General features: G+C 55.2%; 7 protein-coding genes across 13 annotated transcripts; 5 read left to right on the top strand and 2 right to left on the bottom strand.

Annotated features, from left to right (window-relative positions):
* Positions 1-513: 513 nt before the first annotated feature.
* On the top strand, positions 514-2,006 carry H310_01362 (hypothetical protein). The gene has a single exon (XM_008864450.1). It carries the CDS (start codon positions 623-625, stop codon positions 1,913-1,915), a length of 1,293 nt encoding a protein of 430 aa, XP_008862672.1. The 5' UTR covers positions 514-622; the 3' UTR covers positions 1,916-2,006.
* A 366-nt stretch (positions 2,007-2,372) lies between these two features.
* H310_01361 (hypothetical protein) lies at positions 2,373-4,412 on the top strand. The gene has a single exon (XM_008864449.1). The coding sequence runs from the start codon at positions 2,442-2,444 to the stop codon at positions 4,350-4,352; it is 1,911 nt and encodes a 636-aa protein (XP_008862671.1). The 5' UTR covers positions 2,373-2,441; the 3' UTR covers positions 4,353-4,412.
* Positions 4,413-4,491: 79 nt separating this feature from the next.
* On the top strand, positions 4,492-9,087 carry H310_01360. Of its 2 annotated transcripts, XM_008864447.1 has the most exons (10): positions 4,492-5,363; positions 5,422-5,649; positions 5,719-5,880; positions 5,945-6,316; positions 6,371-6,958; positions 7,007-7,216; positions 7,264-7,433; positions 7,585-8,418; positions 8,475-8,756; positions 8,807-9,087. In XM_008864447.1, exons 1-10 carry the CDS (start codon positions 4,527-4,529, stop codon positions 8,868-8,870), a joined length of 3,747 nt encoding a protein of 1,248 aa, XP_008862669.1. In that variant the 5' UTR covers positions 4,492-4,526; the 3' UTR covers positions 8,871-9,087. The 2 variants fall into 2 exon arrangements, with proteins under 2 accessions (XP_008862669.1, XP_008862670.1); XM_008864448.1 differs by having other exon boundaries at positions 4,527-5,363; positions 7,585-8,756.
* Positions 9,088-9,410: 323 nt separating this feature from the next.
* Positions 9,411-12,502, top strand: H310_01359 (hypothetical protein). Its single transcript, XM_008864446.1, has 2 exons — positions 9,411-11,800; positions 11,858-12,502. Exons 1-2 carry the CDS (start codon positions 9,470-9,472, stop codon positions 12,383-12,385), a joined length of 2,859 nt encoding a protein of 952 aa, XP_008862668.1. The 5' UTR covers positions 9,411-9,469; the 3' UTR covers positions 12,386-12,502.
* H310_01358 (hypothetical protein) lies at positions 12,503-13,779 on the bottom strand. Of its 3 annotated transcripts, XM_008864443.1 has the most exons (4): positions 13,456-13,779; positions 13,309-13,408; positions 12,897-13,259; positions 12,503-12,844 (listed from the first exon to the last, which is right to left on the bottom strand). In XM_008864443.1, exons 1-4 carry the CDS (start codon positions 13,580-13,582, stop codon positions 12,646-12,648), a joined length of 789 nt encoding a protein of 262 aa, XP_008862665.1. In that variant the 5' UTR covers positions 13,583-13,779; the 3' UTR covers positions 12,503-12,645. The 3 variants fall into 3 exon arrangements, with proteins under 3 accessions (XP_008862665.1, XP_008862666.1, XP_008862667.1); XM_008864444.1 differs by having other exon boundaries at positions 12,897-13,408; XM_008864445.1 differs by having other exon boundaries at positions 12,503-13,259.
* Positions 13,780-14,157: 378 nt separating this feature from the next.
* Positions 14,158-16,239, top strand: H310_01357 (hypothetical protein). 3 transcript variants are annotated; one of them, XM_008864441.1, is made up of 9 exons: positions 14,158-14,454; positions 14,503-14,712; positions 14,765-15,025; positions 15,074-15,210; positions 15,284-15,444; positions 15,488-15,556; positions 15,612-15,749; positions 15,798-15,878; positions 15,932-16,239. In XM_008864441.1, exons 1-9 carry the CDS (start codon positions 14,179-14,181, stop codon positions 16,165-16,167), a joined length of 1,569 nt encoding a protein of 522 aa, XP_008862663.1. In that variant the 5' UTR covers positions 14,158-14,178; the 3' UTR covers positions 16,168-16,239. The 3 variants fall into 3 exon arrangements, with proteins under 3 accessions (XP_008862663.1, XP_008862662.1, XP_008862664.1); XM_008864440.1 differs by having other exon boundaries at positions 15,257-15,444; XM_008864442.1 differs by lacking the exon at positions 15,932-16,239 and having other exon boundaries at positions 15,257-15,444; positions 15,798-15,922.
* H310_01356 lies at positions 16,090-20,178 on the bottom strand. 2 transcript variants are annotated; one of them, XM_008864438.1, is made up of 20 exons: positions 19,785-20,178; positions 19,659-19,738; positions 19,499-19,609; positions 19,351-19,436; positions 19,175-19,299; positions 18,956-19,125; positions 18,863-18,898; positions 18,696-18,817; positions 18,489-18,611; positions 18,268-18,430; positions 17,881-18,210; positions 17,672-17,827; positions 17,561-17,630; positions 17,379-17,517; positions 17,204-17,316; positions 16,945-17,155; positions 16,741-16,894; positions 16,504-16,680; positions 16,371-16,445; positions 16,090-16,320 (listed from the first exon to the last, which is right to left on the bottom strand). In XM_008864438.1, exons 1-20 carry the CDS (start codon positions 20,146-20,148, stop codon positions 16,210-16,212), a joined length of 2,916 nt encoding a protein of 971 aa, XP_008862660.1. In that variant the 5' UTR covers positions 20,149-20,178; the 3' UTR covers positions 16,090-16,209. The 2 variants fall into 2 exon arrangements, with proteins under 2 accessions (XP_008862660.1, XP_008862661.1); XM_008864439.1 differs by having other exon boundaries at positions 16,371-16,680.
* Positions 20,179-20,241: the final 63 nt, after the last annotated feature.

The following is a 20,241-nucleotide window of genomic DNA, read 5'->3' as shown; positions in this document are numbered from 1 at the left end:
GGCGTGGTCTCCAACACCAAGTGCGGCGGGTCATTGTCGACAAGCATCCGAGACCAAGTGCTTGAGCTGCCCACAAGGCCAGGGCAGAGTAGGATACATTCGGCTCGCTTAAATGCTTCGCATGTACCTCACGCATCTCCACAAGAGTTATCCGCAACTTCATTTTGATTGGCATGGCTCGTTTGAATTGCTGTCCGCCGTGAACGCGTTCAAAAGTTTGAAAATACCTCTGACATTCAATATTATAAATTTATAGAAATAATCAAATTTGCCCTGTTCGGTTAGCGGGGGGAAATCAGTAGTACTATGCTTTTCTGTTAGTAGAGCGAGTTAACGTCGTACCTATCTAGGTGTATACTAGTAGTATACACCTAGATAGTTGAAGCTACTACTAGTAGCTTCAACCTTCGCTCTGATGCAGACCATATCAAAGCGAAGATAAATGGTGCATACAAATTCGGCGATTCCGATTGGTCAAACGCCATGACACTGGAGGTTGGCGGTTCCTCATTTGCTCCAGCACGTCGATCCTTCAACGGCCGAAGCACCTGAACAGTGCCATCATGCGGCCACACTGTCGAATGAACGAAGAAGTCAAGTCGACATTTGTACATTCCCAAGCATGATGCGCCGCCTTCCCATCCCTCGGCGCTTTTCTGGCTTTGCGAATACTCTGTCCGTGCATCGGCCGTTGTCCCGCTCGCTCGCTTCAAGTTCGTGGCCGACGCATGACCTGGTCGATGCAAGTCAACTGCCTGACCACCTCGAATGGGCCCCAGAAACCGTGACGGCTCAAGCTCTCGGATGGGTGGACAAAGCCACGGCTGCTATCTCGCCTCCCATCCATGTCAGCAGTACTTTCCAGCGCGATGCTGACAACCAGTACCGATCCGGTCGCATGTATGCCCGATCGGACAATCCTGCATTCGATCAACCCGAGTCTGTCATCAATACCCTCGAAGGTGGGAGCGACACAATACTCTTTTCCAGCGGCATGGCGGCGGCCACAGCTGTGTTCCTAGCTCTGAAGCCTGGTGATCACGTGTTGATTCCAAGAGTAATGTACTGGAGTTTGCGCAACTGGCTGACGACGCATGCTGCATCGTGGGGGCTGGACGTGGAGGTCATCGATATGACGAGCGTCGACGCTGTCGCCGCTGCAGTGCGTCCAGGCCAGACACGGTTAGTGTGGGTGGAAACGCCGTCAAACCCGCTTTGGACTGTGACTGACATTGCCGCGACTGCCGATCTTGCCCACGCAGCCGGCGCCTTGCTGGCTGTCGACTCCACGGTGGCTACCCCCGTTCTCACAACGCCTTTGTCCTTCGGCGCCGATATTGTCATGCATGCTGCGACCAAGTATCTCAACGGGCACAGCGACGTCGTTGCTGGATCCCTCACCACGCGTTCAATCGACAACGAGCATTGGCAGCGAGTTCGTCAAGTTCGAACGACCCTTGGCGGTACTCTTGGGTCCTTTGAAGCGTGGTTGCTCCTGCGAGGCATGCGCACATTGCATTTGCGTGTGCGGTCCGCAACGGCTTCAGCACAGATCATTGCGGAGCACTTCAACACACATCCTCTTGTCGACGCGGTGCTCTACCCTGGTCTCCCACACTGCCACGGGCATGAGATTGCCACACGCCAAATGCAAGGAGGCTACGGAGGCATGATTTCCATTCGCGTGAAAGGGGGTGAAATTGCTGCACTGACTGTGGCTGCCAACACCAAGCTATGGAAACGAGCTACGTCGCTGGGAGGGACGGAAAGCCTCATCGAGCACAGGGCCAGTGTAGAAGGAGTGGAGTCGCCTGCTCCGCTGGACCTCTTGCGGCTGTCGGTGGGCCTTGAGTCCGTCGAAGACCTCGTTCAAGACATCGAGACGGCGCTAAAGGTTGCTCACTCCTCGACTTAGACATGTCCCAGTGAGAAGTTTGTGTATACCACGTGAAAATAAAAAGTTGTTCCTCGGGTCCATCTACATAGGATACAAAAATTCAATAGCCTGGAAGGAATAATTAGTTATGCAGCTTTTTAAATTCTGCGTCAGATGCAGTTTTCGAAGTGTGTTGAACGAGCACCACTGGCATGATCTCACACGTAGAATCCCCTCGCGGCTAACGTCTTCAAGTTCAACAACGGGTTCAACCGCTTTCGTGAGAACTGTAATCATTGCATCCTTGCGGCGAGTTGTAAGCGCCACCACAAAGAAATGCCCTGAAGTCACATGTGACATCGTCGCCCTTCGATGCCGCTTATGTTCGAATGTCGCATTTAAAATGGACAGCTTGACAACGTTCACAAGTTGGCTGCGCCAAAAGCGCACTTAAGTGGGAGAGTTACACCGACACGCATGCGCATTTCTATTCGCAGGTGTTCAGCCCTTCGACATTTTGGAATCTCGCTGCGTCAACGTCACCTGGAACGCAGCGGCACCACCCATGATTCTTGCGATCTGCTCGGTTGTGATCCTGAGTGAGACGATGCGCACGCTTCTCCAGGACTCGTTTGCGATCTTGTGCCAGCAACTCGCGGACTCGCCTCTCTTCTACTCTCTTCTTCTCGTGGTCCTCTCGACTTGCTGCCTAGTTCGAGCGTCGCTGTTGCAAACGTTCAATGCGTCGGCATTGCTCGTGGGTGGTATGGGACTCGCCTCCCTTCGCCTCAACTCGGTTGGTGAACTCGATGTGCATTCGTTTCCTCTCGCCTCGGCTGTGTCCATTTTTGTCGTGCTTTACCTCCTTGGGCTCGGCTGCATTTGGTCAGTCACCCAAACTCTCCATGAAAGCCAATGCGTCGTTGATGTCAAGATCGACAACCCCTCTGCAGACGTCATTGTCGTTGGTGCCGGTACTGCCGGGTGCTCGATCGCGATGGGATTGGCGAAACAAGGACGCAAAGTCCTCGTGGTCGAAAAGTCTTTGGAATACCAGGACCGCTTTGTGGGAGAGCTCATGCAACCTGGCGGGTTGGAAGCGTTGCGCTCGTTGGACTTGATTGACTGCGCAGAAACGAGCATGGACGTCAAAACTCTCGGATATTCGATCCTCCGTCCTCATCACGATCACATCATGCTGCCGTACCCCAACTGTGCCCCAAAGACGCTCATCGAATACATGGGCTTCACTCGCAACGACAATGGCACGGGGAAGCAGCACGGTCGCGGGTTCCACAACGGCGCATTCGTTCAACGTCTTCGCGCTCGCATTTTGGCAGAACCCAACATTACTGTAGTTGAAGGCACAGTGAGCAAACTCGTCTTGGAACCCACGACCAAGGGCAGTCAGAGCAACGTGTGCAAGGGCATTCAATTTCGCCGCAAGTCCCCGTCGGACGACGTGGAAATGCCGGTCGAAACTGCATTGGCGCCGTTGGTGATTGCTTCGGACGGGCTCTGGTCCGGTCTGCGCCGCGATTTGTCCAAGGACCAACCCAAGCAGATCTCGAGCTTTGTCGCACTCCTCATGACGCACCCTGCTATGGAGGCCACAGTACCCTTTCGCCAATTCGGCCACGTCATCCTTGCGCAGCCCTCGCCCATCCTCATGTACCAGATTTCTCCCACCGAAACGCGCGTCCTTGTCGACGTCCCTGGCAAAGTTCCTTCGTCTACTAACGGCGACCTGACCAAGCACTTGCTGTCCCACGTGGCCCCTCAAATTCCCGAGGCATCCCGCGCGGCGTTCATTCGTGCTGTGGAAACGGGTCCCGTCAAGTCGATGCCGAACCGCGAATTCATGACCACCCAACCCGCCAATATCGGTCGCGTCGTCATGCTTGGCGATACATTCAACATGCGCCACCCTCTTACTGGCGGTGGCATGAGCGTTGCTCTCAAGGATGTTGTGCTGCTGAATGAATTGCTCAAAAACGTCGACCTGTCTAGCGGCAAGGAAGTCGCTGCTGTCCGCCGCGCTTTCGAGCAGGACCGTGTGCACCACTCGTCGACGGTCAACATCCTTGCCAACGCCCTCTACCATATCTTTTCCGTGCCTTCAACGGACGATGACGTTGTCGACAAAGCTGTCTTGGCTGCGCGTGCGACCCTTCGCGAATCGTGCTACGAGTATTTGAAGATGGGCGGATTCTTCATGGCCGGCCCACTTGGCCTCCTCAGCGCCCTCACCCCGAAACCAGTCGTGTTGGCCACACACTTCTTCATGGTCGCGGGCTTCGCTGCCTCACGTTGCCTGGCTCCATTCCCCACGCCATCTCGCGTATACCATTGTTGCCAAGTCTTCCACCAAGCTTGCATCATCATCATGCCGCTCTTGGAACGCGAAAACGTGACCATCTTCGCGTGGGCGCCGCTCCGCGCCATGATCAACGTGATCTTTCCCTACCGCAACTAGGGCTGTCTTTACTTTCATCTATCGTTTATTCAATTTAATAAATGATTCGTACATCGACAACTTGAACGGATGTGTTGAGGACGTACGATTGGCGGATACCTCTTATCCGGATGATCCGCATCGGGGTACATTTGCAACACACGTGTTGGCGGCGCTGCGACAGGAGCGGCGGCGATGGTGGTCGAGATGGTCCCCGGAACACTTTGCTATATTCCTGATGAGGCACATGCTTGGCTTCAAGGTCAGGTCATCAGCCACGATCCGTCGACGAAGCAAGTGCAGGTCAAAGTGTTGAAGGATTTACCTCATGTTGCCAACGACTCAGTGCGGATTGTCGACTTTGCAGACAAGAAGACGGTAGCCCTGATGAGTGGAAAAGGACAATCCAATGCATCGATTGATACATTGCCTGTGCAAAACGACGTGACGAACGTTGACGACATGATCACGCTCAACTACCTCCACGAAGCAGCGATCCTGTTCAACATCAAGGCTCGGTTTCTTGCTCATCAGCCTTACACGTACACAGGAGACATTTGCATAGCTGTGAACCCGTACCAGTGGCTGGGAGATCTGTATTCCGATGAGCAACATCTCAAGTACCAGCGCTTGGCGCGGGATGAGCTCCCACCGCATGTGTACGCAACGTCTGTGACAGCGTATCAGAGCATGTTGCATGATCATCGGAACCAGTCCGTGCTCGTGAGCGGCGAGTCTGGCGCCGGCAAGACAGAAACGACGAAAATTCTCATGAACCACTTGGCCACGATTGCAGGGGGTCTGAACGATGCGACCATTGCCAACATCATTATGGTCAATCCATTGCTCGAATCATTCGGTAATGCCAAGACTCTGCGCAACGACAACAGCTCGCGATTTGGCAAGTTCACACAGCTCCAGTTTGACGCCAAGGGGACGCTCGTCGGCGCACAATGCATGACGTACTTGCTCGAGAAGACCCGTGTCATCACTCACGAACCCGCGGAACGCAACTATCACATCTTTTACCAAGTTGGAGTCGAATGTCTTGCCCCTCGCCATGTCATCCCACCACGGACATTACATGTAGGTGTTGGCAGCTCGATCGAAGCTGCCTGAGCTCCATCTATCCCAAGGCGATGCTGCGCCTGAATACGCCTACCTTGGCCCGTTGCACACGGCTGTCATCGAAGGCCACTCGGACTTGGCCCACTTTGAGAAGACGCAAGCGGCTCTAGGGCGCATCGGCTTGGACACGGCGCACCAAATGGCTCTGTTTCGTGTGCTGGCCGGTATTTTGCACCTCGGGCAGATGCAGGTAACGCTGGCACACATCTTCCGACTTGCTGCGGGGCTGTAGTCTGACTGTACCCCGTGTCAACCACAGTTTTCCGCAACGTCCGATGAAGCATCGCAAATTGCTCCGCCTTGCACCCACACGGCGCACGTCTGCAGTCTGCTGGGTGTCGATCGGAACACGCTGGAGCGAGCATTATGTTCGCGAACGATGCAAGCCCGTAACGACAAGTACAGCGTTCCATTGACCAAGGTAGCGAGCGTCACGATGGAAATTCCCAAGCGTGTCCGATGTTTTCGTACGACTCTGCGTGTAGGTCGGCGCGGAGCACTGCCGCGACGCGCTCGCCAAAGCGCTGTACGCCAACTTGTTCGACTGGCTCGTGGCGCTCATCAATACGTCGTTGTCGCATGCGTCCCGCATGCAACACCACATCGGCGTGCTCGACATTTTCGGTTTCGAGCACTTTCAGCATAACTCGTTTGAGCAATTTTGCATCAACTACGCCAACGAAAAGCTCCAACAAAAGTTTACGTTTGACGTGTTCAAGACGGTCCAAGTCGAGTACGACGACGAGGGCATTCAGTGGACCCACATCGCTTATGCCGACAACGCCGACGTGCTCCAGGTTGTCGAGTCCAAGCTGGGGCTCCTGTCGCTTCTTGACGAAGAGCTCGTGCGGCCCAAGGTGCGTTTGCGACCCACTTCAAAATCGCTCGAGGCCTTTTGTGCACGTTTGTAGGGCAATGAAGAGTCGTTCGTTGCCAAGGCGGCATTGCTCATGAAGGACGACCCAGTGATCGAGTTTCCACGCACGAGCCGAACGCACTTTGTGATCCACCACTATGCTTCCCCCGTCCTGTATGACGTGACGGGTTTTCTCGAAAAGCACAAGGATGCCTTGCTACCGGACTTGGCGCAGCTCATGCGGTCGTCCATGGCGCCGTTCGTGTCACAACTGTTTGCCGAGACGCCGGCCACCGCGACATCAAGACCTTCATTGAAACGACGACCGTCGACTCGTTCCCTTGCGCTTCAGACCGTCGGGCACCAGTTCAAAACCAACCTGTCCGAGCTCATGGGCACCATTCAAGCAACGAAAGTGCAGTACATTCGTTGCATCAAGCCGAATGCGGAGAAGAGTTCTGCCACGTTCGATCACTCGATGGTGATTTCGCAGTTGCGGTGCGCGGGGGTCATCGAAGCGATCCGCATCGCGCGGTCCGCGTACCCTGTTCGGCAGACCCACGTTGAGTTCCTCGGCACGTACGGCATGTGCTACCCCGACATCTTGGCCCAGACAATGTCGTCCAAGGAGCTTTGTCTCAAGGTCGGCTGAAGATCGAACTGGCTTGGCTCTTCATCGGGACGTTGATAGATCTTGGCGCAAGTGCCGCAGTGGACGGCGCCGTTGCATTTTCAAGTCGGCCGTACCAAGATATACTTTCAAGCAGGTGTCGTGGAAGACATGGAAGATCGCAAGCGGCAGTACTTGTACGCCAAAGTCGTCGTCATGCAGCGCATCCTTCGCGGATGCACCAAGCGGCGCCAGTACCAGCGCAAGCTCCAAGCAATTATCAAACTCCAGGTGGGAGTTCGAGGTCCCATCTTGAGACGATGACCATGGCGACCTAGTCGGTGGTGCGCTGCATGTTGGCGCTCACCCGGTACAACACGCTGTACCGTGGCGCTCTTGTGCTGCAGAGTCGATGGCGCGGCATCAAAGCGCGCCAGTTGTTTTACGTCCTCCAACGGCAGCACAAGGCAGAGCTGGTGTATGCGATCGTCGTCGGCGCCCATCAAAGGTATCTGGAGTGCTTCGCAAGTGTGTTGGAGTGATTTTGTCATTTCTTGGATCGAAAATCCAGCGGCAGAACTGACGTCGCAATGGCATGCACTCTGACCCGTCGTGTGCACGACACGATGGAAGGTTGCCGCTAACATTGCCTGGCGTAGACGGCACTTTCTTCAACTCAAAGCAAGTGCCGTGGCAATTCAGGCCCTTGTGCGCATGCACCTTCATCGCGCACAATACATGCGTCGCCTTGCCGACATGAAGTGCCAACAAACCATGCAAGAACAGCTACGGACGTTGCAGGAGCGTCTGCAGGTCGAACAACAAAAGGATCTTCGGCGACTTCACTTCAACGAAAACGATGCCATTGACGAAGGAAATCGCGGTGGCTTTGGTGTAGACGGCAGTCGGGAACGCCGCAAGTCGTCCGCACAAATGGTCATGGCGGACGCGGGCGGCATGATCGATCGTATCGAAAAAGAAAACGTGCGCCTTCGCAAGGAGGTTGACGACCTCAAGGCTGCGCTCGGGTTGTGCAAGGAGCAGGCAGAAAAGGTCAAGGCTGAAAAAGAGCTCGCAATTGCCGCACAGCACGTCAAGTTCCGCCAACAGGAAGAACAGGCTCGAGACAAGGACAAAACAATTGCGCAGTTGCAAAAGGAACTAGACCGCCTGCGGAGCTCGCATGGATCTGGCGGAGTCGGCAGTGGAGGCGCGCCACCGTCGTTGCTCCACTATTCGTCGTCGTCGAGTCGTCAACGAAAAAACTTTGGGTCGCGAAAAGACCGCCGTGGTCTCGACCAAACAGGATCGTCCGAAGAAATCGCAGCGATTCAGAGCGGCGCGCATGATGTTGCGGCAGCCTTTCAAAAAGCAATCGATTCCAGAGCATTCCTTCAATCCGCTGCGCAACAGCTCGGTGCATCCTTGGATGTGGACGCGACCGCGACCCGGATGGCGCTGTCGAATGGACTTGTCAATGCTAACAGTTTGCGGTGAGTCCATTCGTTGTCAGCAACGTTGGACAAGTATGACGTGTGATCGAGAGTAGAGCATCGCCGTCAGTGTCAAGCTTGAAGGACCGTGTCGCGCAAATGAAGAACAAGTACTCGCATCCACGAGCGGACCTTCATCACCATGACGACTTTCGCCCGTCAGTGTCTGATTCGACGTATCGAGGATCCTTGGCGGCGCCACCGCTGCCGCCTGGATGGGAGATGCGAATGTCTCGATCAAAAGGCCGGCCATACTATTGCCACGAGGGACAACGATTGACACTGTGGAACCCGCCGACGGAAGAGAACATCGAAAAGGCCATCGCCAAACGTGATAGGTGTGAATATCGTGGATCTCGATGCGAGTCTCACGATGGCATGGACGTAGTGCGGCCATGCGGAAGAGCGTGCTGCAAACTCCCGTGAGCGCAAGGTCGTTGCGCAACCTCTAGATGTGACGAATACCCCGAATGACATTGCCACACCCGCAGGCATCGCTGGCCACCTCCAATTCTTTGCCCTCCAATTCTTTGCCCTCATCGACGAGGCGACCACCGTCGTGGACATGATGCCGTCGTTTTTCCAATTGGATGTCCACCAATCAAAAGGACGCATGCGACATAAGCATGCTTTGATTGGCTACATTAATTTCCAATTTTTTTGACCGCGTTTTACCTCCACCCCCCCCCTGAATCCACCCACGACCAAAATCGAGTCAGCCAATGCCAACATGGACATGCAAGCAAAGAATCCGCTATTGTTGTCGTCGCTGTTCGAAGTGGCTGGGCATGGCTTCATGTAATGTGCACAACGGCGCTTGGAACAATGGAGGACGTATGTCTCGCTGGCAGCCTTTCAATGTAGGTAGCGATTGCAAGCGATGTCGCTCGCAAGCAAAGAGTCAGTCGCACTTAACCCAACCCATCATTTTCTTGCCACCCCCCATAACCCTTCCAGGGATTGGCGCTACACATGCTCGACGTCACGTGCATATTCACCAACGAGACCTGAAGTCCGGCGGCTACGAGCGCACACCTGACTCACGACTCGCATGAGCAACCCGAACGTCGACTTGGAAGCTCGACTTCGAGCGCTGAGGGAGAATAAGACCCCTCCCCCTACGGAGGTTCCGTCGACAGCCCCGGTCCCACCACCGCACACGACAGCACAACCTCCGCGCCCATTGGCCCCGATGGAATCGTTTGAATTTGGCGGTGCGTACGTCGAAGGCAGCCCCATTGGCTCTGACATCGATGCTTCCTTCAACCAAGTGCCGTTGTGGAGAGACACGAAAGACTCGGGCAACAGCTACCTGTCGGACGAACAGGCAGTGCCGGCTCCAGCTGCCCTCCTCAACATGGCCAGAAACGTTCAAGAACGCCAGAAGAGTTTCCGTCAAGCGAGCATGATGCGCATGGGGTCGTCCATCGTTCCACTGCCCCATACCGCTGAAGAGCTTCTTGATGGAGGCGTATCGTATGAAGGCGCGTTTCGTCTAGTCCAGGCGGCGGTTCAAATGGAAGTCGACGCCAATCCCGCGGCCGCGATTGAGCTGTATGCAGAAGCTGGCAGCATGCTAGTCGAAGTCGGTCGACGTGAAGTCGATCCGTTGCTACGGAAGGGCATCGCGCAGAAGTCGCATGAGATTCTCCAGCGTGCCGACGAGCTGTCCAAGTGGATGAATGACGTGGAAGAGGAAGCGCGGCGGGCTGCGTTGCCACCGGCGCTCAAGATCGCGCGAACGAACGTCCCGCTCGTGGAAAAGGCTTGGGGGGACCGACCTCCTCCGCACCACGACGCAGACGAGTTTAAGAACATGCGATACACAGCCGTGGCGACAAAGGACCCGATTCAATTCAGCAACGACAAGTACGTGCTCCGCGTGCACCAGCTCCAGCGCCAGATCAAAGTATTCATCACGGTGACCATGTACAACGAAGACGGCGAGGAGCTCAAAGGAACACTGACGGGGTTGGCCCAAGGCATCCGGTACATGTGCAAGGAGTACGGGGACGACTACTGGAAGCATGTTGCGGTCGCGGTTGTGTCGGACGGCCGCACGAAAGCGAGCCCGTCGTGCCTGGAGTACCTCAATAGTCTCGGGAGTTTCGACGAAGAGATCATGACGGTGACGTCGCTCGGAGTCGACACCCACATGCACCTGTTCGAATCGACGGTCCAGCTCGTGGAGACCAAGAATTATGAAAAATACTACCCCCCGCTCCAGCTCATCTACGCGCTCAAGGAGCACAACGGCGGCAAGCTCAACTCGCACCTGTGGTTCTTCAACGCATTTGCAGAGCAGCTCAACCCGACGTACACGGTGCTTGTCGATGTCGGGACAGTGCCAGCCGAGTCGTCCGTGTACCGATTGATTCGAAGCATGGAACGCAACTACCAAATTGGCGGTGTCGCGGGCGAGATCGCAGTCGACAAGCCCAACTACTTCAACCCGGTCGTTGCAGCCCAGCACTTTGAGTACAAGATCTCCAACATCATGGACAAATCGCTTGAAAGTGTGTTTGGCTTCATCTCGGTGCTGCCGGGCGCGTTTTCGGCCTACCGGTACGAAGCCATTCGCGCCGTCAAAGGCACGGGGCCGCTTCCAGAATACTTTAAGAGCTTGACGTCGACGACCAAGGACCTTGGCCCGTTTCAAGGCAACATGTACTTGGCGGAGGATCGCATTCTGTGTTTTGAATTGCTCGCGCGCGAGGGGCGCCAGTGGACCATGCACTACGTCAAGGACGCAATTGCTCGAACCGACGTGCCCATGACGCTCGTCGACTTGATCAAGCAGCGCCGCCGATGGCTGAATGGGTCGTTCTTCGCCGGATTGTTTGCAATTGGCCATTTTGGACGGGTGTGGCGCAACAGCGCGCACTCGCCGGCGCGGAAAGTCGTGTTTACGCTCCAGTTTGTGTACCTGGCGCTGCAGAACCTCCTGTCGTGGTTCCTCTTGTCCAACCTGTTCCTAACGTTCAACTTTGTGCTGACGCTGGCCTTGTACACGAACGCAGGAGCGATTCTGCAAGCGATCTTGACCACGTACTTGGCGATTGTCGGCGGGCTGATTGTCTTTGCGCTGGGCAACAAACCGGAACCGAGGACCGCGAGCTTTTACTTTTTCAGTTGCTTGTTTTTGGGCATCGTGATGATGATGGTGAGTGGTCTGTCGTTCTACGGCCTCGTCGCGAAGGACGTGTCGGTCAAGGACCCTCGCGCAGGACTTGCAGTCCAAGATTGCTCGGTCTCCAACTTTGAGTTGGTCGGAGGCGTCGTGAGTTCGCTTGGGCTCGTGTTCCTCTCGGCCTTTCTCCACGGCGAGTTTTCGATCTTGCTGAGTTGTGTCCAATACTTTTTCATGCTGCCCACGTTTGTGGTACGGTTGTTCGCTCCCATCGACGTCTCCGTGTTGATGTGGGTTGCGTTTTCGTAGAACGTCCTCGGCATCTACGCGTATAGCAACCTGCACGATTTGAGCTGGGGAACCAAAGGGCTCGAGTCTGGCGGCGGACATGGACCGACCAAGCAAGCCGGGGGCAATGTCAAAGACGTTGTGGCCCAGCAAAAAAAGCTCGAAGCGGCGCGGCAGCTGGCCGCGAAAGAGAAGGAAGAAGTCGACAACAGCTTCCGCGCGTTCCGATCGACGCTGCTCTTGTCGTGGCTCTTGTCCAACGGGATCTGGATGTACATCATCATGACGTACATCCCGTCGTCGTGCTACTTCCAATGGCTCAGTTACATCGTCGCGTTTTTCAACGTTATTCGGTTCCTCGGCGCTACGATCTTCCTTGTCCTGCGCATTTGCCGCCGATTCGGGATCGGCGGGTGTGTCAAAGGCGCTACCAAAGACACGTACGATCGCCAGCTGCCCCCGGAGTGGCAGGCCCATCGCACGGGCCAAACGGCGCGATTCCGTCCACAAGAAACGCAATCACCTCGTGGACCGTACACCGCTGTCTAGTCGACCGCACTTGTGTAATTTAATTCCTGACGCCTTTTGACATGGTGCTCTCCATCGGTCGCCCCCAGCCCAACGTGATCCTCGACTTGGCCAAAATGGCAGGGAGATAAGACCGCGAATGCAAGCTGCATCGGGCGAATGCCCCATGAACGTTGTAAGAGGCGGCGCACGACGCCGTCAAGCGCCAGGACACTGCGCATGTTTGGATCGGCGGTCCAACACATCGTCTTTGTTGCTTACAATGATGGAAACACAAACCTCTACGAATGCTCTGCTGACTGGCCTTCGCTGCTGTCGTCCACAGGGACATGGGTCAGTGCCGGTCCGTGGTATGGCAAATCCACCGACACAAAGGATGACGGGGGTAAGTTTGACGGCTCAAGCACATGCCATGGCTCGTCCTCGGTGCCCCCTTCCACTTGCAGCAACGCTCGATAATATGTGCAATCCCGCCCTGCCCTGCGTTGTAGAGTTACACATTTGGATATCGACCGAGGCTGCTGCCACGTACAGTGGATTGTAGCCTGGCGTGAGGATGTCAAAGATGGCGCATCCAACGTCCCCAACGGCAACGAACTCGTGGATGTTGCATCGATCGGGCAAGAGCTCAATCGTTGTCGGGCCATGTACGAGTTCTGTGTTTCGCCGGACCGCGACCTTTAAATGCCGCGGTCGAAACCGAGGAAACCGGTTGTGCTTGAGCTCGGCGTTGCGAATGCGCTCCTCTTTGCGGCGCCAAAACTCTTCGTCGATTTCTGGAGCTACGAGATCAAATGCGTTCACTTGCATCGAGCCATACAACACGCGGGAAATCACAGTCATCTGAGGATGGTTGTGAAGCGGAATGGAAGTGCCTGGAGGCATCACGAAGATGCTACGGTGTTCATTGAGGACCATGAGATAAAAGAAGAAAGTCCTCGTACCCCATCGAAATGTCCGTGTCTTCGTAAACTTCGATGTATCGAATTGGCCGAAAGCGGGGAAGCTGGTCGACAGATACCGGTCGTGGCACTTCCAGCCCGACTACACATCCTCAATTCAAGTCTTCTCGATGGGACATTACGACGTACGGTCGCTCGGAAGGAGTCGGTCACACAGCTCCTTGATCTCGACAACTTCAGCCATGTTGAATGCGCGGCCGCCATTGCGCTTAATGGTTTGGAGGACGGCCTGCTGGATGGTTTGGATCAAGGGCATCTCACTGTGACACTCGGCAGCACTACAGCCAACTCTTCCGTCCGACCCAAGGGCGATTATACCAATCTCCTTGCGCAGTGATGAGAAAGAAGTGGCGCTCGTGTCGTCGCCCTCAGCCAGCTCCCACGTGTTCCACTCGGAACAGCGTTCGCCTTTCGCTTTGAGGTCACATGGTTGGGAAATAAAATACAAGCACCGACAGATATTTAATTGATCTCTAGCAATTCGATACGAATATCCATAGACAACTGTCAAAATAAAAAATATTCTTCCCGTACTTGTCCGTCGGAATAGTATTGTTCACCTATTTGCAATGCACCAAGTTTGATGCAGCTCCATCGCCATTCGCGAGGTGTTCCATAGCATGCTCTTCGGCATGGATACAACTCAATGCCGTGGCTGTTTGGCCGTCAAGGTGTTCGTGGCTCTGGTTAGGTTGTGTACATGAGTTCCTTCTTGGTCAATAGATATGTTGACAAGTCGTCCGAATTTCGACGTTATCCGGACATGATGGATAATACTCCTACTTGCAATGAACTAGTAATACTAGAAAATACGAACAACACTTCCGATTCCGATCTTGGCACACTTTCGACATGAAGCTCGCAGCGGCTGCAGCGGCCGGCGCAGCGGCCATTCTCTCATCTGCATGGGCATATCGAAGGGCTGTGCGCATAAAAAGGCAATTGGAGGTCAAGGAGAAGGCAAATGCCATTCTTGTTGTCGACATTGGAAGTTCGTCCGTGCGTGCGAGTGCTTATGTCCTGCATGGCGACACGTGGACACTTGTACCGGGCTCACTCCACCAACTCAAACTGCGAGCACTAGCACACGACGGTACTGCTTCAGTGGCCGTCATTCAAGAAGCGGTGGTAAGCTCCGTTTGCGACGACGTTTTATGCGAGAATTTCTTGTCGTAGGAAGGGGTGAAGGACCAGACGACGGCTTGGCTGTCAAAGGACGCTGCGTTTCGAATTGTGGGCGTTGGGTTTTCTTGCTTTGCCATGTCGCTCGTTGGAGTCGATAAGACTGGCAAACCCATGACGCCAGTGCTGACGTACGCTGGTCGATGTGCGTCGGATGCGAAAGCTTTGACGAAGGCATTGGCCAGTCATGGATTGCAGCACGAGGTAGTTTTGCATTCTTCACTCCATTTCATGCGTCATGGAACGATACCGTTAGATATACAATCGAACGGGCGTGCCCATCCATCCTGCGTATGCAGCGCCTCAGTTGCTAAAACGTGGTGCGACTACCGATGTGGCGATGTGGCAGTCGCTGGTTGGGGTGTTGTTGTGGCATTGGCTTGGCAGCGAATCTCCCATCCCGATGAGCTACAGTGAAGCGTCGTGGACAGGGCTCGCAGATTTTAGAGACGCTGCATGGGACGCCAAGCTCCTGGAACTCATTCATGTGGACGTGAGTACGCTGCCAACCATCCAAGTACGTCACGAGGCCGAACGCAGGAGAACCACTCAATGGAGGTCGTAGGATCCGTCGATTCCAGTAGCTGGGAGATTGAAGCCCGCATTGGCGAAGCGATGGCCTATCCTTCAAGATTCCCCGTACTTTTTGGCGCTGGCCGACGGAGCCGCAGCTAACATTGGGTCCAACTGTACTACCCCAGAGTACGCCGAACGATGCCATCGAGTGGCTCTGACGTTACTGCTGCAGTCGCATTGGGCTGACGGTGGGAACAAGCGCAGCCATGCGCGTACTGCTTCCAGTCATAGCCATTCCCAAAGTACCTCGAGGGCTGTTTTGCTACCGCGTGACTTCGACGCATGCAATTCTCGGGGGCGCCCTCACGGACGGCGGCTCCGTGTTCGAATGGGCTCGGCAAACGCTGGCACTACCTCCAGGTCGTGCCGCATTGTCGCACTTGGCTGCTCACCCATGACTTAGACGCCATGCGACAAGTGGAAGCTTTGAATCCAGGAGAGCACGCGCTCACGATACTTCCGTTCTTAAACGGTGATGTGCCCCCCCGCCCTTGGTTGTATTCTGCTTACGAGTTCATTTTTGGCAGGGGAGCGTGCCCCTGGGTGGCACGAAGATGCCAAGTGTACGATTAGCGGGATCACGGCCGCCACGACGCCGGTGCACATCCTACGGGCGGCGTTGGAATCGGTCGCTCTGCGCTTGGGGTCCATATATGCCTTGCTCGGTACAGTCTATGTTTGTCGGCGCGGCTTTGCCAAACCAATTCGAGTAGGCGACTTTGTCACCCCAGACGCTCAGCTGATCGCTAGCGGCACAGCGCTGAGCGCGTCGCCCGCGTGGCGACAAATCATCGGTTCGTACAATTGCTAAACTGAATTGCACCCGGACGATCTCAAGAATGTGTAGCGGATGTCGTTGGTCGGTCCGTGTGGCTCGAGACTGACGCAATTGAACTGACTTCCCGTGGCGTGGCGACACTGCTGGGAGCCCACCTTGGCAACTCGGACGAACCGCAGGCAGCGACAAAACGCACCAAGCACTTGCAAAGCTGCTCGACACCATCTTTACAAGCGCACGCGGCGTACTTGGCCATGCGGCAGCGGCAAGACACACTGTATTCGAACGTGTTAGGACACTGGTGACGTAATTGGCACACGTGTAAAGGAGCACACAATGTGTTGAAACTATGCAAGTGCGTCGTCGACAATGATTCGCATCTCTTGCTGGTGAATTTCAAATTGCCCCGTCGCGGGCGATGCCGCAGGGGGCCGGCCCACATATCCCACGCGCCGCGACTACGTAAACGCCATCGTCATCATGTAGAGGAAGCCGTGGACACTCTTACATCTTCGATGGCGTGCAACACCGTTGCAAGTCGAGGCTGGACATACGACCACGCGCCCATGTTTTTTGGTTCCTCCTACTCAGCGCCGCCCTGTTGTCAGACCGCCGTGCATTCCGTCGCTTCCAAGAACGACCTGCACCCAAAGGATTTCCGCGTTCGGGTATTGCTCGATTTGAGACGCCACTTGGGAAAACGGGAACGGAGCGAGTTGCTCGACTCGCACGGTCGCAATGTCGTGAATGTTGCGTGCACGCATGCTCTGAACGACGGGGTAGTAGATCTTGCCGCTGCACAGGACGATGCGACGCACCTACACAAAACGACAACACCCCACGTCGTGAACATCACACCGTCGACTCATGTGACGTACTTGATCATTCGAAACGAGGCGCTTCTTATCGTCGGGGTGGTCGCCCAGCACTCGCTGGAACGACGTGTCAAGGCTAAAGTGCCTCAAGTCCGATGTACACGGCCGATGGTGGAGCAGGTACTTTGGGGTGAACATCACCAGTGGTTTGCGATAGCTAGTCCAATCGGTGATTTCGAAAGAGCCCCCTTTTTACATGATGCGTACGATGCACACACTTGACGGCGCAGCGCGTGAAAGTACTGCGCCGGCGTGGTCGGAATCGCAATGTGGATGTTCGCATGCAAATCAGCCTTGACCGTGTCGGTCGTGAAAGTGTCAGGGTCTTCATTCGATTGTTGGAGAAATCGTTCCATCCGAGCGCTGCTGTGCTCTGGTCCTTGGCCTTCGTAGCCATGCGGGAGGTTCAGTATCAAGCCTAGAACGAGACCATCCATGTCAACGATGCGGCAAGACAACGACTCACCGGAATGACGATGCCACTTTTGCTCTCCTGACACAATAAACGTGTCGATGATCGTTTGCGCGCCGTTGGCAAAGTCTCCAAACTGGGCCTCCCATATTGTAAGCGCGTTGGGGCTACCGCCCATCACACCATGATGTGCTGTCATGCCAGCCGAGAAATACGAGGCACTGCCTACCTTTGCAACGAGTACCCGTACTCAAAGCCGAGCACACCCTCCTCGCTCAACGGACTGTTGCACACTTGGATGCGCGGCGCCACGTTTGCCGGCAGTTCATACTTGGGCACCTTTGCCACTAGTCCGTCGAGCGACAATTCTACATCCAACATGTCACGATGGCCAAACTCGACGCTACGGACCGTTCAATGGCGTGTACGTAATGTTGCGCATGGAGAGGGCTTCATATTGATCGTACAGCACAGCGTGGCGCTAAGTCGGTGAGACTCGAGCCACGAAAAATCGACTCAAACCTGATTGAATGTGCCGCGCTCGCAGTCTTGGCCACTCAGGCGTACGTTGATCCCTTGGGCGAGGAGCGAACCAAACGCAAGCGCTTCAGCAGTGGCCCAGTCGACGCGAGCACCTGTTTCGACAGCCCGAAGGCGGTTGTTCATGATCGCTTCAACCTGCAACACACATCGAGAACGATTTCTCTTTTTCACGTCTGTGCAACAGGTACCTTTTTGTGGGCCGTGAACGTCGTCGGAATGCGAAAGATCTGTGCCCCGATTTCCTCGAGCAGCTTACGATCCACTCCCGTGCTCCCTGCAGTGGCTTCGTTTGGATTCGCTTCGCTGTGGTGGTCCCCGAGGTTGTCCCAAAACGACGGTGACGTCTTGGAGTGCTCGTGCTCACTCGCTAAGCCTTGTTCGATCCCCGAGATCATGTCGGTACACCCCTCCGTCGTCAAAATTCCCTGGCTTTGCAACTGCTTAAAGTACAAGTTGATCACGGTCGGGTGCTTGTTGATGCAATGGTACATCACTGGCGCCGTGATCTCTGGCGAGTCCTGGAAAAATACACGTAGACATGCCTCTCTTCTGCACATTCCAAGCAATTCTCCTACTTGTTCGTTGTGGCCATGGCGACGATAGCACACCAAGTCGACGACAACGTCGCACTTGTACTTTTGCCGGTACTCCACCGCCATCTTCATGACCTTGACGACGGCTTCCGGGTCGTCACCGTTGACGTGGAAGATGGGACTCCTCGAGATCTTGGCCACGTCACTATCGGTATCCGGGTGAGCGACCATCCCACCGCAAGGTTTTCATGCACTCGACCCACCTGCAGTAAATGGCCGTGTCGGCCTGCTTTGGCAACGTCGTGAACCCGATTTGGTTGTTAATAATCACGTGGACAGTCCCCCCCGTCTTGAAGTCTTCGAGACCACTGAACCCAAACGCTTCACTGCGAGACGTCATCGTCAGTATGCACGTCATCGACCAGCAACACCACCATGCGGGTGAGTGCAGCCATGGAGAAGTGTCGTACCGGACGGAGCCTTGGAACATGGAGGCGTCGCCATGCAGCAACAGCGGCATCACGCGCGACCGATCGGTGTCTCGAAGGATGTCTTGGCACGCCCTGGCCTCTCCCAGCACTACCGAGTTGACCTAGGTTGCCGTCAGGACAGGTGGCCACGATCAACGACCACAAACCGCTTCCAAATGCGACGGATTTGCCGACAGCGTCACCTAGTAGAATTCGTGGCATCCCCTTCTACTTTACGTGACATGGTGCTGTGTACGCACTTGCAAATCTTTGCCGCTTCGCATCGAGAGATGGGACACCGTGCCCAAGTGATACCGCACGTCGTCCGAGTCGTTGGGGTAGTCTGGTTCGTCTGGCAAGTACGGCTGAAAGCGGGACATGATGGACCGAAGCGGCCGCTCCAGGACGTTGGCGAGTACATTCAACCGGCCTATGGTCGCTGTCAATGGCTTGATTCACGATGCGATTTCGTTGCCGACCTCGATGCGCCATGCCCATGTACACTGCTTCCACACCCAAGTCACTGGCGGTTTGTAGTAGTTCCTTGAGCCCGGGGATCAAGCTCTCGCCACCTTCCACCGAAAATCGCTTTGCCCCTGAGAACCTACGACCGGCGACATCACCATGGATGCATCCCCATCAATGCGCACGCTACCGGCGCCCTAAAAACTTTTCAAACAGTTCAGCGTGCAACATGTCGTTGAAGATCGCGACTTTCTCCGCCGGCGTGAATTGGTGGGCCTAGAAATGCATGGTAACCCGAACATGACATCCGTTCTGGAGGGAATACAAGAATGGCGCACATTGTACTTGACGAGGCTTTCACGGATCCACAAGGCCGCTTCTCGGTTGCGCAGATGCTGGTATTCCGTTGCAATGTGCCCGCAGAACAGCGCACGCAATTGTGTAACGATCTGGAAATGTCATGTTTATGGATGAGCACACCACAGAATTGTGACGTACGTCGCGCAGTGTGGCCACTGGCCCAATGGACAAATCGTCGCCGATGAAGAATTCGCGGTCCAGATCCTCTTCCGAAAATCCTATCAAATATCGTTGTCATGAGGATGCTCGGATGACACATCGCACCGTGGTTTCGCAGTTCCAACGTCGCGCTGTGGGCGAGGGACTCCAAATTGAAGTCGTCAAAGAACGGCTTTTCGACCCACCGGCTTCCCCAGTTCCACTTCTGGAGCTCCGGTAACTTTTCACTCTTTTGGAGCGGATCGATGTGCGCGACGAAGTGCCCGTACTGCTTGAACGTGCGGATGAGAAGTTGCACGCGTCGGGTATCTTCCTGCGATCGCAAGATATTCGGGCTGATGCGATGAATCGTCTTGGCGCCTTCGTCGGGTGGTGTTGGCAATGCCTCTTCCGCCATTGTGGTGAAGCGACAAGCGGTGACGCCGCTTCGCCGCACTCGCTGGTTGAGCCGAGCCGCCACACGCCACATGATGCGACTTCGATGCGTGCAACGTGTTCGTCCTTCTACGCACCCACGTTGACACTATTTCTTGTGACAAGTTGTCACACTATTTAGTCTCAA

The sequence above is a fragment of the Aphanomyces invadans genome (genome assembly GCF_000520115.1).
Source record: "Aphanomyces invadans strain NJM9701 unplaced genomic scaffold supercont1.2, whole genome shotgun sequence".
NCBI lineage: Eukaryota > Oomycota > Saprolegniomycetes > Saprolegniales > Verrucalvaceae > Aphanomyces > Aphanomyces invadans.
The sequence above is the reverse complement of the archived record's forward strand: the minus strand, read 5'-3'. Positions and strand labels throughout refer to the sequence as shown.